The 15369-nt window shown below is 33.7% G+C and overlaps 2 protein-coding genes across 2 annotated transcripts in view; one reads left to right on the plus strand and one right to left on the minus strand.

Annotated features, from left to right (window-relative positions):
• Positions 1-11819: 11819 nt before the first annotated feature.
• Positions 11820-14259, minus strand: LOC111372702. Its single transcript, XM_022995091.1, has 5 exons — positions 14139-14259; positions 13111-13186; positions 12974-13020; positions 12561-12656; positions 11820-11953 (listed from the first exon to the last, which is right to left on the minus strand). Exons 1-5 carry the CDS (start codon positions 14257-14259, stop codon positions 11820-11822), a joined length of 474 nt encoding a protein of 157 aa, XP_022850859.1.
• Positions 14260-15030: 771 nt separating this feature from the next.
• The window catches only part of LOC111372703 (GDSL esterase/lipase At1g29660-like), a 2037-nt gene continuing 1698 nt past the window's right edge, over positions 15031-15369 (plus strand). The window contains exon 1 of the mRNA XM_022995092.1: positions 15031-15320. Coding sequence (XP_022850860.1) covers positions 15068-15320 — 253 coding nt within the window. The 5' untranslated portion in view covers positions 15031-15067. The remainder of the gene's footprint in view (positions 15321-15369) is intronic.

Below are 15369 nucleotides of genomic sequence, written 5' to 3' on the forward strand. Positions count from 1 at the left end.
AAAAAAAAAAAAAAAAAAAATGAAGAGTGTGTGAACAATACCAACACTTCACTGTTTACATGAACAGTGGAAATAATTTTTTTTTTAAATATTCTAAAATGATGGTTTATTTGAAAAAATAAAAATGAGACTGTGATATTAATATCGAACTTTTATGTTTTAAATGTTGCTTGTAATAATTGCTACGAGCTTATCCTAACTTTGTGTAACGTTTGTTAATAATTTTCTTAAGAGAGAAATTTAAAGATTTTGTCTTTTTATTTTTTAAGTTATAACATGTAAGAATTTGAAAGATCCTTGGCATTTACCAACCACTTATCAACCACCATCCAACGACTCTAAGATATGTAATGTTGGTAACAAAAGAAATGATTATTAAAAAAAATTTGTGAAAATTTACATTTTTTACTTGTCTCCTTACAGGGCCGATCCTGTGATTGTCGGAGCCTCAGACAAAGCCTAAAAATTGGGCCCCCTCCCGAAATCAAAGTAAATGCAATGTATAAAGGATATATATATAGTTGGGTAATTGGACTAAGGCTATGGGCATTGGATTGGATTTGTGCCTGAAGTTGTGGATTGCATTTCTGCATCACTGGATCTAGTTCAAGTTCAACTAAAAAAAAAAAATCTAGGCCCAAAGTGAGGCCTCCCTAAATGTTGGGTCTGAGGTACAGGCCTCATTTGCCTAGCTCCAAGATCGGGCCTGTCTCCTTACAGATTTCATGACATGCACATTTTTCTTTGCTAAATTAATTATTTATATCACAAGTATGATTCTTTTACTTATATATGCGAGTATAAAATACATTATGTTACAATGATAAGTACATAAGCATGATATGTTAGGCATAATGTTTGGGCAAACAGATGACTTGTCCCAATAGGGACACTAATAGAATTGAACTATGATGTATAGAAGTTTGATATGGAAGATATTATTTTTCCATAAGGATAAGGAGTTAAAAACCAAATATCCAAAACCCCTCAATTAGTCAAAATATAATTTTGAGGACGAAATTATTTTCAGGGGTGGGTATTGTGAAGCCCCAAAAAATTTTATAGAATAGAATTTTTTTTTTTAGATGCTATATTTTATATTTTTGAAGGTTGAAGGATTACAACCGAATATATTTTAAATTCTAATAGTTTTGGGGTCAAATAATTAGATTTTGATACAACGAGTTTTAGCATATCAATGTTGGGCTCGATGGGTAGTTCGTATTAAATGACGCACAATGAATTTGAGAAATAATTATTTCAGAGAAGTTAAACCCAAGCTATTCACGTTGAAAGATATTATCTTAAATAGTAATTAATTAAGATAATTAAAAAATTTATGAATGATGGTAGCGTGTAGAAATATCAATCCTATTTTAAATTTTGTTTTCGTTTTCGTTTTCGTTTTCGTTTTGTTAAGGTAAATTGTAATATTAGTGGATTGTGTTAAAATTTTCAAATTCATTCCTATCCAACCAATTTTTGCTCGTGGGACACGGTACTTTAATTCCAAGTACGCTAGAAATTTAGTCCCTGTTTCGTGACCATCATTTTCATCTCAAAGAGTTTTGACTAATATTTTTTGGGAGAATTATACTTAAAAAATAGAATTAATGTATTTGTACAATCATATTTGACGATGTTTGACTTGGTAAAATTTGGATAGTTGATTTAAAAATTGTTTTTAAATTTTTTTAAAATGGATGAATGTGATGATGATTGTCAACAAATATTGTCAATCATTATTGTACATATAACATGATTGTAAAAAATAAGGAAAATTTTGAATTTACATGAAAAATATTTTATTGTGTAAATGTGATTAAAAATGATCCCATAAAAAAAAAGATTTTAAAACAATGGGAATCAAACATTGGCTAAATTGTATACAATATTGAGTAATTAACACAAAACGTCATTATCTTTTAATATTATTGTGCAAAACGTTCATACCTTTCATTTTTTGACACTTTTGCCCTTACTTTCATGTTTTATTGCGAAAATTATCCTCTTTTATCAAATTTCTCGTGTGAAATAACAAATATACACTCTATTTAAATAAAATAATAAAAAAGAAAAAAAGTTAATGAATAAATTTCAATTATACTCCCAAACTTTTTAAAAAAGTACAAATGAGTACAAATAAATTATTAAAAGGGTAATTAGCCAAAAAAAAGTTCCTATCTTTCATTATTATTGTGCAAAACATCTATACTTTTCATTTTTTTACATTTTCGTCCTTATTTTATATTTCATTGTGAAAATCGTTATTTTTATCCATTTTCTTAATTAAAAGTTGTAAAATGATAAATATACGCTCCTCTTTAAATAAATAAATAAAATATATAGAAATGTAAAGAACAAATTTCAACTATGTTTTCAAAATTTTCAAAAAAAGTACAAATAAATTTCAAATAAATAATTTAAAAATCAACTGATTTTTAAATTATTTATTTGAAATTTATTTGTACTTTTTTGAAAATTTTGGAAGTATAATTGCAATTTGTTTTTATTTTTTCTTTTCTTTATTTTTTATTATTTAAAGAGTATGGTATATTTGTCATTTTACAGTTTTTAATTGAGAAAATGTATGAAAATAACGATTTTTGCAATTAAATATAAACATAAGGGTGAAAATATCAAAAAATGAAATGTATGGACATTTTACACAATAATAATGAAAAATATAGACGTTTTGTGCTAATGACCATTTTAATAATTTATTTGGATTCATTTGCACTTTTTAAAAAAGTTTGGAAGTATAATTGCAATTTATTCTTTAACTTTTCTTTTCTTTTTTATTGTTTTATTTTAAATATGGGTATATATGTCATTCTACGCGAGAATTTGATGAAATTATGATTTTCGTAATAAAAGGTGAAGAAAAGGATAGAAGTGTCAAAAAATGAAAGATGTCGTTTTGCACAATAATATTGAAAAATATGGACATTTTGTGCTAATTACAAATACAATATTCTATCCTATCTATATATCTACCCCATGAAGGCAAATATCTCACACCACAGAAAAAGACATCTCACGACTAGGGAGAGTGAATAGTTGATATGTACAGTGGCAATAGTTTCATATCTTTTGTCAAAAAGGAAATTTGAAGTGTGGAATCTCTTGATTTTCTTTCAAAAATTTATTTGATCTGACGAGGTAGGACAACGGGGTGCTGTTGGGGTGCTGTTGCTTTTTATCCTATTTAAATTACCTTTTTTTTATGTTGTTAAAGTATTATGCTAATGAAAGTTAAAAATATGACATTTTATCTATGTTATGGCCATCCGATATCAAATATATGATATTTATTGAACTCTTATAGATTTTTAAAGATATAATGACGCATGACATTTTTGATACATGTTTTTCTTAAAAGTTTAAATGAAATTTTTAATAATGATTTAAAAACTTAAAAACTTGGATTATTACATAAGCACCATCTGGCTAATCAATAGCAGCCAAAACGCTGCCAAATTGTACATTGTCGATGAGTCCATCAAATGTACATGTCATCAAGCTTAAAAAGAAGTAAAAATTCAAAATTTTGATTTCCAAAAGTATTTGAATAAGTTAAATTTTCTTACTTATTTAAAAAAAATTATTTGTTAATACACTCGCAAAATAAAAAATTTGAAATATATGACAATATTGAGTGTTATAAAATGGAGTTTCTTTAGTTACTAGGACTCTTCATCATTATCATTATTTATATATAATTTCTACATAATTATATTACAAAACATTATATTAATTTTTTATTGTATATAGTTCGATTAATTAGGAAACTTTGGAGAAAGAAATATTATGATACTGTAAACAAAATAAAGTAATAGTAAGGTCGAATAAAAAGTTGTTTGAGTAATTCAGGGGAGCAGCATGCCCCCACTCCCACCCCTACAATTGGCTGAGAGTCAAGTTGCTTGAGTAATTCTCATCCATTTACTATTAGGGTGCGTTTGATTATCAATATTTTTCATGAAAAATGTGTCATCTTTAGTTTATTTTGTATCAAACATCATAATATTTCTTTCTCTAAATTCTCCTAATTAATCAAACTACATACAATAAATGAAAATTAATATTTTTGTGACGTACCAGTTTGTACTCTCCGATATGCCACTTTGGTGCGGTGACATATGAATAGTCAAGGAATGATGACGAGTGTAAATCCTTGATCTTGTATCCACTTTGATTTTTCACCATCACTTTGAAGTTCTTAAAGTTTCAAATGCATCAGCCTTTTCTCTAAAAGATAAACCCTAGTTGTGTGAGAAAAATCATCAATATATAACATGAAATAATTATTTTTACACCATAAATATTTGTATGCACCAATTCAAGAGGCTTTGTTGCTCAGTAACTTGCTTCTTTTGGAAAAGCCTTTCGAAATTGCTTCCCATAGAGACATCATTCACAAAGTTGATTTGGTTGATGAATATGTGGCATTTCCTTCACCATGTTCTTTTTCGCCAAGAGATTCAAACTGTCAAAATTTAGATGTTTGAGTCTCAAATGCCATAGCCATGTTGAATCTTTGATACATGCATTCAAGCATTTAACTGAATTAGAATTTTTACTCAAATGCCATAGCCAAGTTCCTGTTTTGTTCTGGAATTATCATTTGTTAATTTCTCATTTGGATGTCGTATCACTTCTCCAAAAGTTAGCCCAAGCTCAGAATATTTGTTTTCATAGAAGGAACATAATAGACATTGGAAATATATTGGTGTTTTCCGTTCTTCATTTGAATAAAAAAATTACCTTTTCCCTTGACTTCAACCTTTGATGCATCTCCAAATGTGACATGGCTATTTACCTCTTCAAGCTCCATGAAAATAGATTTGGCTCCACACATGTGGTTACTTGCACCAACGTCTAAATACCAAGAATAGTTACCTCCTTCTTGCACCTTGTATGTCAAGAGTAATGTTCCTTCTCCTCTGTCTTTTCAATGTAATTGGACTACTCCTCAACATTATTATTCCTACACTCCCATGCGAAATGTCAAAGTTTGTGACAGTTGTAACATTCGACTTGAGAGATTCATATTTTCCACCACTGTTTCTTCTTTCTCCTCCTCTTTGATAATTTTGTCTTCCTCGTCTTCTCGAATTAGTGTTGATAAGTCCCTTTATTGTTGTTGATTTTTTGGAAATTTCTATCTCCTCTTCCTTGACCTATTCCACGTCCTGTTTCTCATTGGCTCCTACTGTATTTCTCTTTCTTGTCTTCAAAAGAAGACTTGTTCTACCAGTTGTTGTTTCTTCTTTAACCTCTCCTTCTCAGCTTGTAAGGTGCCCATGACTTAATCAATAGTCATTTCTTTCAAATCCTTCGACTCTTCAATTGCCACAACAATAAAATTGAATTTTTCATGTAAAGACCGAAAAAAATTTGATCGCTTGAAGATCATTCATTTCTTCTCCACTTCGTCCCCTTCATATTCTCCCCTCAAAGATTGAAAACGAACCATTTTTACTTTGGTTGCACCTGTGTAGGTGTTTTCAAGAATCTCCCATGCTTGCCTTGGGGTAGTAGTATTAGAACCTTTTGAAAAATTGTATCATCAAGTACTGGATAGATCACACTTACAGCCTTTTGATCCTTCCTCTTAGTTGTTTGTTGCAAGTCTCTTTGGGCTTGACACAAGCCTTCATCATTTTGAAGTTCAAAATCTCTCTCTACCAAGTCCCATATATCTTGACTTTCAAGATATGCCTTCGTACGGATGTACCACGTACTATAATTGTCATATGAGAGTTGAGGAACTGAAAGAGAGTTGTTGTTTGCCATCTCTTCTTCTCACACTTGTACAACCTCACTCCGATACCACTTTTGTTGGAAACGATGAAATAACTTTAAGAAAGGAGAGAGGATAAATTCAAGAGAACATTCAGCTTTTATTTTTTGAATATGCTTGTACAAATACTAGAATCACAAGCCTTTTATAGGCTTTACAAAGAATGTACCTAATCAAGTACATGTTTTCACCATTATTACATTCTTCATTCTAAAGCGATTCAGTAAAATATCAACATACATGAACAACCAGTACATGAATCCATTGTACATGTTCATTAATTAGAACACATGTATAACTTATATTTCTAACATTTCTTACATTAAGCATATATAACACGAATGTACATAAATTCTCGAGTTTGTTATTCGACATCAAGAAGATTAATGAACAGTGGAGACATTTCTGTTGAATTTGTGCCTCAAAATAAGGAAATATTGAAGATTGCCTGTGATCCTTAAACTTGGAAATATCAAAGTGGTAGACAAAAGGAAATGGGATCAATTGGTATCCAAATCCGAGACACGTTAATATGGAAAGAATCAAAGGAATAAGGAAGAAAAATATGTGTACCGTGGACAGATTTTTTTTACACGTTTTTTTCCTTTTAATTTCCATCTTTTGCCAAGACTCGTGTATACACGTTTTTTTCTTTTAATTTTCATATTTTGCCAAGACTCGTGTACTATAAATATAGGACTCCTCTTTCAGTATTGTTAGAAGCCTTTTGTTGTATTGTGCTCCCCTTTCATAGTGAATTAATAAAACATCGTTCCTTCTGTCAGTTCTTCTTCATCATAATATTTCTTTCTCTAAATTCTCCTAATTAATCAAACTACATACAATAAATGAAAATTAATATTTTTGTGACGTACCAGTTTGTACTCTCCGATATGCCACTTTGGTGCGGTGACATATGAATAGTCAAGGAATGATGACGAGTGTAAATCCTTGATCTTGTATCCACTTTGATTTTTCACCATCACTTTGAAGTTCTTAAAGTTTCAAATGCATCAGCCTTTTCTCTAAAAGATAAACCCTAGTTGTGTGAGAAAAATCATCAATATATAACATGAAATAATTATTTTTACACCATAAATATTTGTATGCACCAATTCAAGAGGCTTTGTTGCTCAGTAACTTGCTTCTTTTGGAAAAGCCTTTCGAAATTGCTTCCCATAGAGACATCATTCACAAAGTTGATTTGGTTGATGAATATGTGGCATTTCCTTCACCATGTTCTTTTTCGCCAAGAGATTCAAACTGTCAAAATTTAGATGTTTGAGTCTCAAATGCCATAGCCATGTTGAATCTTTGATACATGCATTCAAGCATTTAACTGAATTAGAATTTTTACTCAAATGCCATAGCCAAGTTCCTGTTTTGTTCTGGAATTATCATTTGTTAATTTCTCATTTGGATGTCGTATCACTTCTCCAAAAGTTAGCCCAAGCTCAGAATATTTGTTTTCATAGAAGGAACATAATAGACATTGGAAATATATTGGTGTTCTCCGTTCTTCATTTGAATAAAAAAATTACCTTTTCCCTTGACTTCAACCTTTGATGCATCTCCAAATGTGACATGGCTATTTACCTCTTCAAGCTCCATGAAAATAGATTTGGCTCCACACATGTGGTTACTTGCACCAACGTCTAAATACCAAGAATAGTTACCTCCTTCTTGCACCTTGTATGTCAAGAGTAATGTTCCTTCTCCTCTGTCTTTTCAATGTAATTGGACTACTCCTCAACATTATTATTCCTACACTCCCATGCGAAATGTCAAAGTTTGTGACAGTTGTAACATTCGACTTGAGAGATTCATATTTTCCACCACTGTTTCTTCTTTCTCCTCCTCTTTGATAATTTTGTCTTCCTCGTCTTCTCGAATTAGTGTTGATAAGTCCCTTTATTGTTGTTGATTTTTTGGAAATTTCTATCTCCTCTTCCTTGACCTATTCCACGTCCTGTTTCTCATTGGCTCCTACTGTATTTCTTCTTCTTGTCTTCAAAAGAAGACTTGTTCTACCAGTTGTTGTTTCTTCTTTAACCTCTCCTTCTCAGCTTGTAAGGTGCCCATGACTTAATCAATAGTCATTTCTTTCAAATCCTTCGACTCTTCAATTGCCACAACAATAAAATTGAATTTTTCATGTAAAGACCGAAAAAAATTTGATCGCTTGAAGATCATTCATTTCTTCTCCACTTCGTCCCCTTCATATTCTCCCCTCAAAGATTGAAAACGAACCATTTTTACTTTGGTTGCACCTGTGTAGGTGTTTTCAAGAATCTCCCATGCTTGCCTTGGGGTAGTAGTATTAGAACCTTTTGAAAAATTGTATCATCAAGTACTGGATAGATCACACTTACAGCCTTTTGATCCTTCCTCTTAGTTGTTTGTTGCAAGTCTCTTTGGGCTTGACACAAGCCTTCATCATTTTGAAGTTCAAAATCTCTCTCTACCAAGTCCCATATATCTTGACTTTCAAGATATGCCTTCGTACGGATGTACCACGTACTATAATTGTCATATGAGAGTTGAGGAACTGAAAGAGAGTTGTTGTTTGCCATCTCTTCTTCTCACACTTGTACAACCTCACTCCGATACCACTTTTGTTGGAAACGATGAAATAACTTTAAGAAAGGAGAGAGGATAAATTCAAGAGAACATTCAGCTTTTATTTTTTGAATATGCTTGTACAAATACTAGAATCACAAGCCTTTTATAGGCTTTACAAAGAATGTACCTAATCAAGTACATGTTTTCACCATTATTACATTCTTCATTCTAAAGCGATTCAGTAAAATATCAACATACATGAACAACCAGTACATGAATCCATTGTACATGTTCATTAATTAGAACACATGTATAACTTATATTTCTAACATTTCTTACATTAAGCATATATAACACGAATGTACATAAATTCTCGAGTTTGTTATTCGACATCAAGAAGATTAATGAACAGTGGAGACATTTCTGTTGAATTTGTGCCTCAAAATAAGGAAATATTGAAGATTGCCTGTGATCCTTAAACTTGGAAATATCAAAGTGGTAGACAAAAGGAAATGGGATCAATTGGTATCCAAATCCGAGACACGTTAATATGGAAAGAATCAAAGGAATAAGGAAGAAAAATATGTGTGCCATGGGTAGATTTTTTTACACGTTTTTTTCTTTTAATTTTCATATTTTGCCAAGACTCGTGTACTATAAATATAGGACTCCTCTTTTAGTATTGTTAGAAGCCTTTTGTTGTATTGTGCTCCCCTTTCATAGTGAATTAATAAAACATCGTTCCTTCTGTCAGTTCTTCTTTTACTTACTTTAATCTTGTTCTTGGATTATTTGTGATATTATTCAATACTTCAATTACAAAAAGCTGTATTCATTAAATCTCAATTCCTGCATTATTGGTCAATCGGTCTCAACAAGTGGTATCAGAGCGGGGTTGTTGGTGGATTTTTGGCCTGAAACTGATCGAAAAATCGTCTGAAAATTACCAGAAAATCAGAAAACGAATCTGTCCAATTTTTCGATTTTCTGCCGGATCTATTTTTGCGTTTTCTGGTCAAACCAAAAAGAGTTTGGAGAAATAAACACCACCAGTGGACTCAGCAGACAGAAATGATCCAGAAAGGGTCACAGGTCGTCGGCGAGTTTTCGGCCAGTCGCCGGCGGTGGAACTCGGCGTGTGCGGTGGTTTCCGACGACAGTGTCTTCAGACAGTTTTCTCTAGACAACGAGACGGACCTTGTGGTGGTATCCAATTTCAGTTTTGGGCAAAATTATGGTTCTAAACTATTTTGCCCTTTGCACGTTCGGTAGTTTTCAATTTTGGGTGTTGCAGGTTGCAAGTTCTACTTGATTTGATTGAGATTTTTTAGAGATGAATTCGTTGAAGTATGAAATTTCGCTATTGGATCACAATACAAGATTTTTGTTGTGGCAAGTAAAGGTGAAAGCTGTGTTGACGCAGATGGATCTTGATGATGCTTTGATGGGTTTTGATAGGATGCCAGCAAATTTGTCTATGGAGGAGAAACAACGGAAGGATCGGAAGGCTTTAGCGCAAATCCAACTTCCTTTATCCAACAATTTGCTGCAAGATGTTTTGAAGGAGAAGACAGCGGCTGCTTTGTGGCTCAAGTTGGAACAGTTGTGCATGACAAAGAGGTTGACGAGCAAACTGACTCTAAAGCAGAGGTTGTATTCTCATCGCATGGCGGAAGGAAGGTCACTACAGGACCACCTTGCTGTGTTCAAGGAGATCGTTGCAGATTTGGAGACGTTGGAGGTAAAATATGATGAAGATGATCTAGCCTTGGTCCTGTTGTGTTCGCTACCCAATTCGTTTTCGTCATTTCGTGATACTATTTTGTATAGTCGTGACACGTTATCCATTGAGGAGGTATACGACGCCCTGTTCTCAAAAGAGAAGATGGAGTTGTTGGTTGGAGATCCTGCATCTAGGAGTGGGGATGCTCTTGTTACTCATGGTGATCGATAGAGGGGTAGATCGAAGGTGAAGTACAGCAATGTGTATTGTTATTACTGCAAGAGGAAAGGATACATCAAGAAAGATTGCGACAAGTTGCAAGGTAAAGGTGATTTACATGCAAATCATGCGGGGCAATCAGGTAATTCGAACGAAACTAATATTGCTGAAAATTTTTGTGATGATGGAGATGTGATGTTGGCTGCATCTGACGGGGAATCCAAATCTGAGGAGTGGATTCTGGATTCTGCTTGTTCGTATCATATGTGTCCCAATAGGGCTTTGTTTCAAACATATAAGATAGTGAAGCAAGGTGGAGTTGTCATGGGAAACAACCAATCTTGCCAAGTTGCAGAAATCGGTCGAGTCAGATTGAGGCTACAGGATGGAACAGTGAGGACACTTGATCAAGTTCGCCATGTTCCAGACTTGACAAAGAATCTCATATCACTTAGTACCTTGGATGAAAAAGGGTAAAAATTTTCTGGTGGAGGTGGAGTCTTGAAGGTTCGAATGGGTGTCCAGGTTGTACTGGAGGGATGGAGGAAATCCCAGTTGTACATCTTGCAGGGGAGCGCAAAACCAGTTTAGAGACATTTGGAAAAATTTAGTACCGTGATGGACATTCAATTTGATACAGTACCTCTCGGGTTTGGCTCTAGGTTAGTTAAGAACTTTGCTCAAGAGAGTGTTGGTGATTCCGTTTTGCTACCAATTTTAGCGGGTACATTGTGTTCTTGTAATGCCAATGGACTCATGGAGCGTAGGTACAATTTTGGAGATGTCTGTAATACTTTAGAAATCATTGAAGGTGACAATATTGACAAGGGACCTTCTGATTGTGCATTTGGTGTGGTTTCTGCTACAGGGTAAACTTCAACCCTATCCAGTGATTGTTAATTCCAGGAGGAATTTTGGGAACCCGGGTTTGGATTCGGGTGTCACTTGTGGACGCCGGGCGGGGGAATGTGTTATCGTGGAAAGTTTGGTTACTGTGTCGAGGAGTTTGGTTATTCTGATGTAGACGTATTATTTCTTAAAGTGGAGAAATTTTGGAGTTTCGTTCATTACACTGGATTTTGAGTCAAGGTGGAGATTGTTGAATTTGTGCCTCAAAATAAGAAAATATTGAAGATTGCGTGTGATCCTTAAACTTGGAAATATCAAAGTGGTAGACAAAAGGAAATGGGATCAATTGGTATCCAATCTAAGACACGTTAATATGGAAAGAATCAAAGGAATAAGGAAGAAAAATCAAAAATGTGTGCCGTGTTACACGTTTTTTTCTTTTAATTTCCATATTTTGTCAAGACTCGTGTACTATAAATATAGGACTCCTCTTTCAGTATTGTTAGAAGCCTTTTGCTGTATTGTGCTCTCATTTCATAGTGAATTAATAAAACATCGTTCCTTCTGCCAGTTATCTTGTTCTTGGATTATTTGTGATCTTGTTCAATACTTCAATTACAACAACTTGTATTCATTAAATCTCAATTCCTGCATTATTGGTCAATCGGTCTCAACAATTTCATGGTATGCCTTTTCAGGAGAAAGTAAATTAGCAGCCTCTGTAGGATGGAATCCATCCCAAAACATGTAGTTGTCTCTGTTATTGCACGGAACAGCTTCAGGAAGACAGTGTCCTAATTTGATGGAGCCCAAAGTGGAGTGCTCAAATCTGTGATGTTTCCTGTAATAATGTAGTAACGACTAGTCCAATTGAACAGTTTTTGTTGAAGAATAAGTTTAAATAAATTGATGTTGTCACGACAATCAAAAAATTAAATGCATAAAAGTAGGGAAGGAGAAGCACACCATATGAATCAGTACCAGTGTTTGTGTCTATGAAATTTGCATATGCGATATGATAGTTTAGATAATCAAGAAGTTTCTTCAGTTTGCCGTTCAATATTTCAAATATTTTGGCGGCATTATTGATTGGTTTCACGCACAATGAGTCATTCGAGCCATACAAAGCTATCTATGTACAGCTACTTTTCTTACTCCATATTTATACAACTTCTGCAATAAAGTAAAAGTATGTGTAAAATTAAAGTAGAACGTGTTTGGTATGTTGAACTGAACATGATTGTATCGGATTAAGGAAAAATTGGAGGTGCAGCCTCTAAATTTCAACAAATAAAGCTCGTAAATTCCCAGTAAGTTCTTTATAGACTTCAGCATCCAAACTTTTCATCTTTGATGCCGGTTCCAACATGTAGAAATTCGGTTTTTCTGTCGAACAGTTACCTGCTTTGCAAATGATGACTTGCTCAAGGGTTATTTCGTCTACACATTTTTTCCTTTCAAAAAGGTTACAAAGGGGAAAAGAAAAGACATCAGCACCTAAAAGTCAGTAGTCCACTTCCCATATTCTTAACTGTTCTTGAGAAATAAAAAATAGAAACCTCCAAATAAGTCATCACGCTCAAACCAGTGACTGTTTGATGGCAAAATTGATGAATTGCATCCGATAATATTGACATATACCAAAATTGAAGTTGTTGGAAACCAAAAAGAAAAATAAAAAGATCAGGGATTGACGTACTATATTTTTGAAGTTTTGGCACCCAACTGCAAATTTCTAAGAAATGACAGACAAAATTTGTGTACCGAATATGTAAAAAGTGTAAGAGAAAGAAACGCTCACTCTTAGCTGTTACAATTCTGATAAGAATCACAGCAAATAGCTCTGGTGTATATAGCTAGGCTGCTTAAAGAGTAAAATTGTGGTAAGTAGTAATTGTTTAAGTGATCGCTTGTATGCACTTGTTTAGATAGTTTAAAGTAAACTTTTCACCTCCAACTAAGGCTGCAATCTTTGACATCATGACTTTGTGATTTACTAATTACTTGTTCATGCTGATCACAGCAACCTTCAAAGCAACAAATATTTATCTTTTTTATAAGTATGCTCAATATAAGGCTATATAAATATATAGTCATTAGCTAAGAAATTTGTCAATCTCGGATGTTAGTTCTCCGTGCAAGTTGTGCTCTCGAAGACAATGGGCTGAGTATGTTGTAGCAATGCATTATGCTTCTTAGTTTCGGGTTACTAATTTGTCGCCGTAGTTTTTCACTATTTCACATTATACACCAAAAATTAGCCTCCTAAAATTCTTTATGATGGGGGTGATGTAATATGTATATGAATACTCAATATGATAACAAACGTCGCACTCGGAGAGGATGGATAAGTTACAGTATAATTAGACTCTACACAATTGCACAGTCTTCACAACTTTGTATGTGTAAGAGAGATAATTTTCAAACCTCGGAAGTTCACCTGTGAAGAAATTTCACTCATAACAAAAGCAGCTTTTCTTGAAAGTATATGAGGACATACTTAAAGGTTGAACCTCAACCTTGAGGGCCTCCACCGCTCCGCCCCTAGAGCCTTGTGAGGGAGGTAAATCGCGAGATGTGCCCCAACAGGCCAGGGAACAAGAACTGTCTGTACACTGCGCCTACAAGGAGTTCAATTCCATGTATCAGGAATCGAACCCCCACACTGCGGCTGCAGCAAGACGTGAGATAACCTCACTCATGTCCTTTACATTATTGGACTATGTCCCGAGAGTCAAGTATATGAGGACATACTTGTTCGTAGAAAACATGATGTAAGTGAAGGTAAGTAAAGGAAATGAGAAGACTAACCTATCCTTTGTATGTGTGTGAGAGATAATTTTCAAATCCCAGAAGTTTACCTGTCATGAAATTTCACTCAAAACAAAAGCAGCTTTTCTTAAAAGTATATGAGGACATACTTGTTCATAGAAAACATGATGTAAGTGAAGGTAAGTAAAGGAAAATGAGAAGACTAACCTATCAAATCCGCTATATTCTTGCCATTAGTGAATATCCCAGTTGGCAAATCAATTCCATAAGGCAAATAATTGACTTTTGCAATGGTATTCAAATTATTATAATTTCCATTATCCACCATTTAAGCCACCAAATATGAAGTAGCAAGGAAATTTTGGATCAGCAGAGACTAATTGTGCCTCTAAACTTAAGGATACTTCTACAACGGAAAACTGGATGAACCAGATATTAGCTTAATTATTTTCCATTGTTGAAGGAAATTTAAGGTCATAGTGGCTTATTGAAAATGAGTGGTCGACAGAGACAATACGACTGGCAAGTGACACTATTTACATGGCAGGGGCACCTCATGATTATTCTGGTGTGTCATAAATTACCTCTTGGCTTCTCTTCAGCCATGAAAATCACATGTATTTTAAACACAAGAGGGACATACCCGACCTACAAAAATGTAGAAAGAAACGATACAATGATATGACACAAAAACTGTACGCACGAGTTCTTGAAAATGTAATTTTTACTCAAATCTAAGAAAAAATCAACTTTCTCGGACATACAAAATTTTGATTTCCAAAGATGTTCGAATAAGTTAATTTTTTCTTAGATTTAAGTAAAAATTTTAAGTTCAAGAACTCGTGTGTACAGTTTTTTTTGTGTCATATCATAGCGTTTCTTTCTACATTATTGAAGGTCGGGTATGTTCCTCGTGTTTAAGATACCTGCGATTTTCATGGCTGAAGAGAAACCAAGAGGGTAATTTATGATACCCCAGAAAAATCAAGAGACTGCCCCTTACCATTTACTACTAATTATCATGAGGTACCCGGTACCCCTTGCCTGTATATATTATATTATCAGTTGCCAGTCTTACCGTCCCTGTCTACCACTCATTTTCAATAAGCCACTTTGAGCTTAAACTTCCTTCAACAATGGAAAATAATCTAAAAGTCTGGTTCATCCAGTTTTTCATTGTAGGAGTATCCTTAAGTTTAAAGGCACAATTAGTCTCTGCTGAACCAAAATTTCCTTGCTACTTCATTTTTGGTGACTCGTTAGTGGATAATGGAAATAATAATAATTTGAATACCAGTGCAAAAGTCAATTATTTGCCTTATGGAATTGATTTTCCACAAGGGCCGACTGGGAGATTCACTAATGGCAAGAATATAGCAGATTTGATAGGTTACTCTTCTCATTTTCCTTTACTTACATCATGTTTTCTATGAACAAG

Source organism: Olea europaea, unplaced genomic scaffold, assembly GCF_002742605.1.
Source record: "Olea europaea var. sylvestris unplaced genomic scaffold, O_europaea_v1 scaffold1023, whole genome shotgun sequence".
Lineage (NCBI taxonomy): Eukaryota > Viridiplantae > Streptophyta > Magnoliopsida > Lamiales > Oleaceae > Olea > Olea europaea.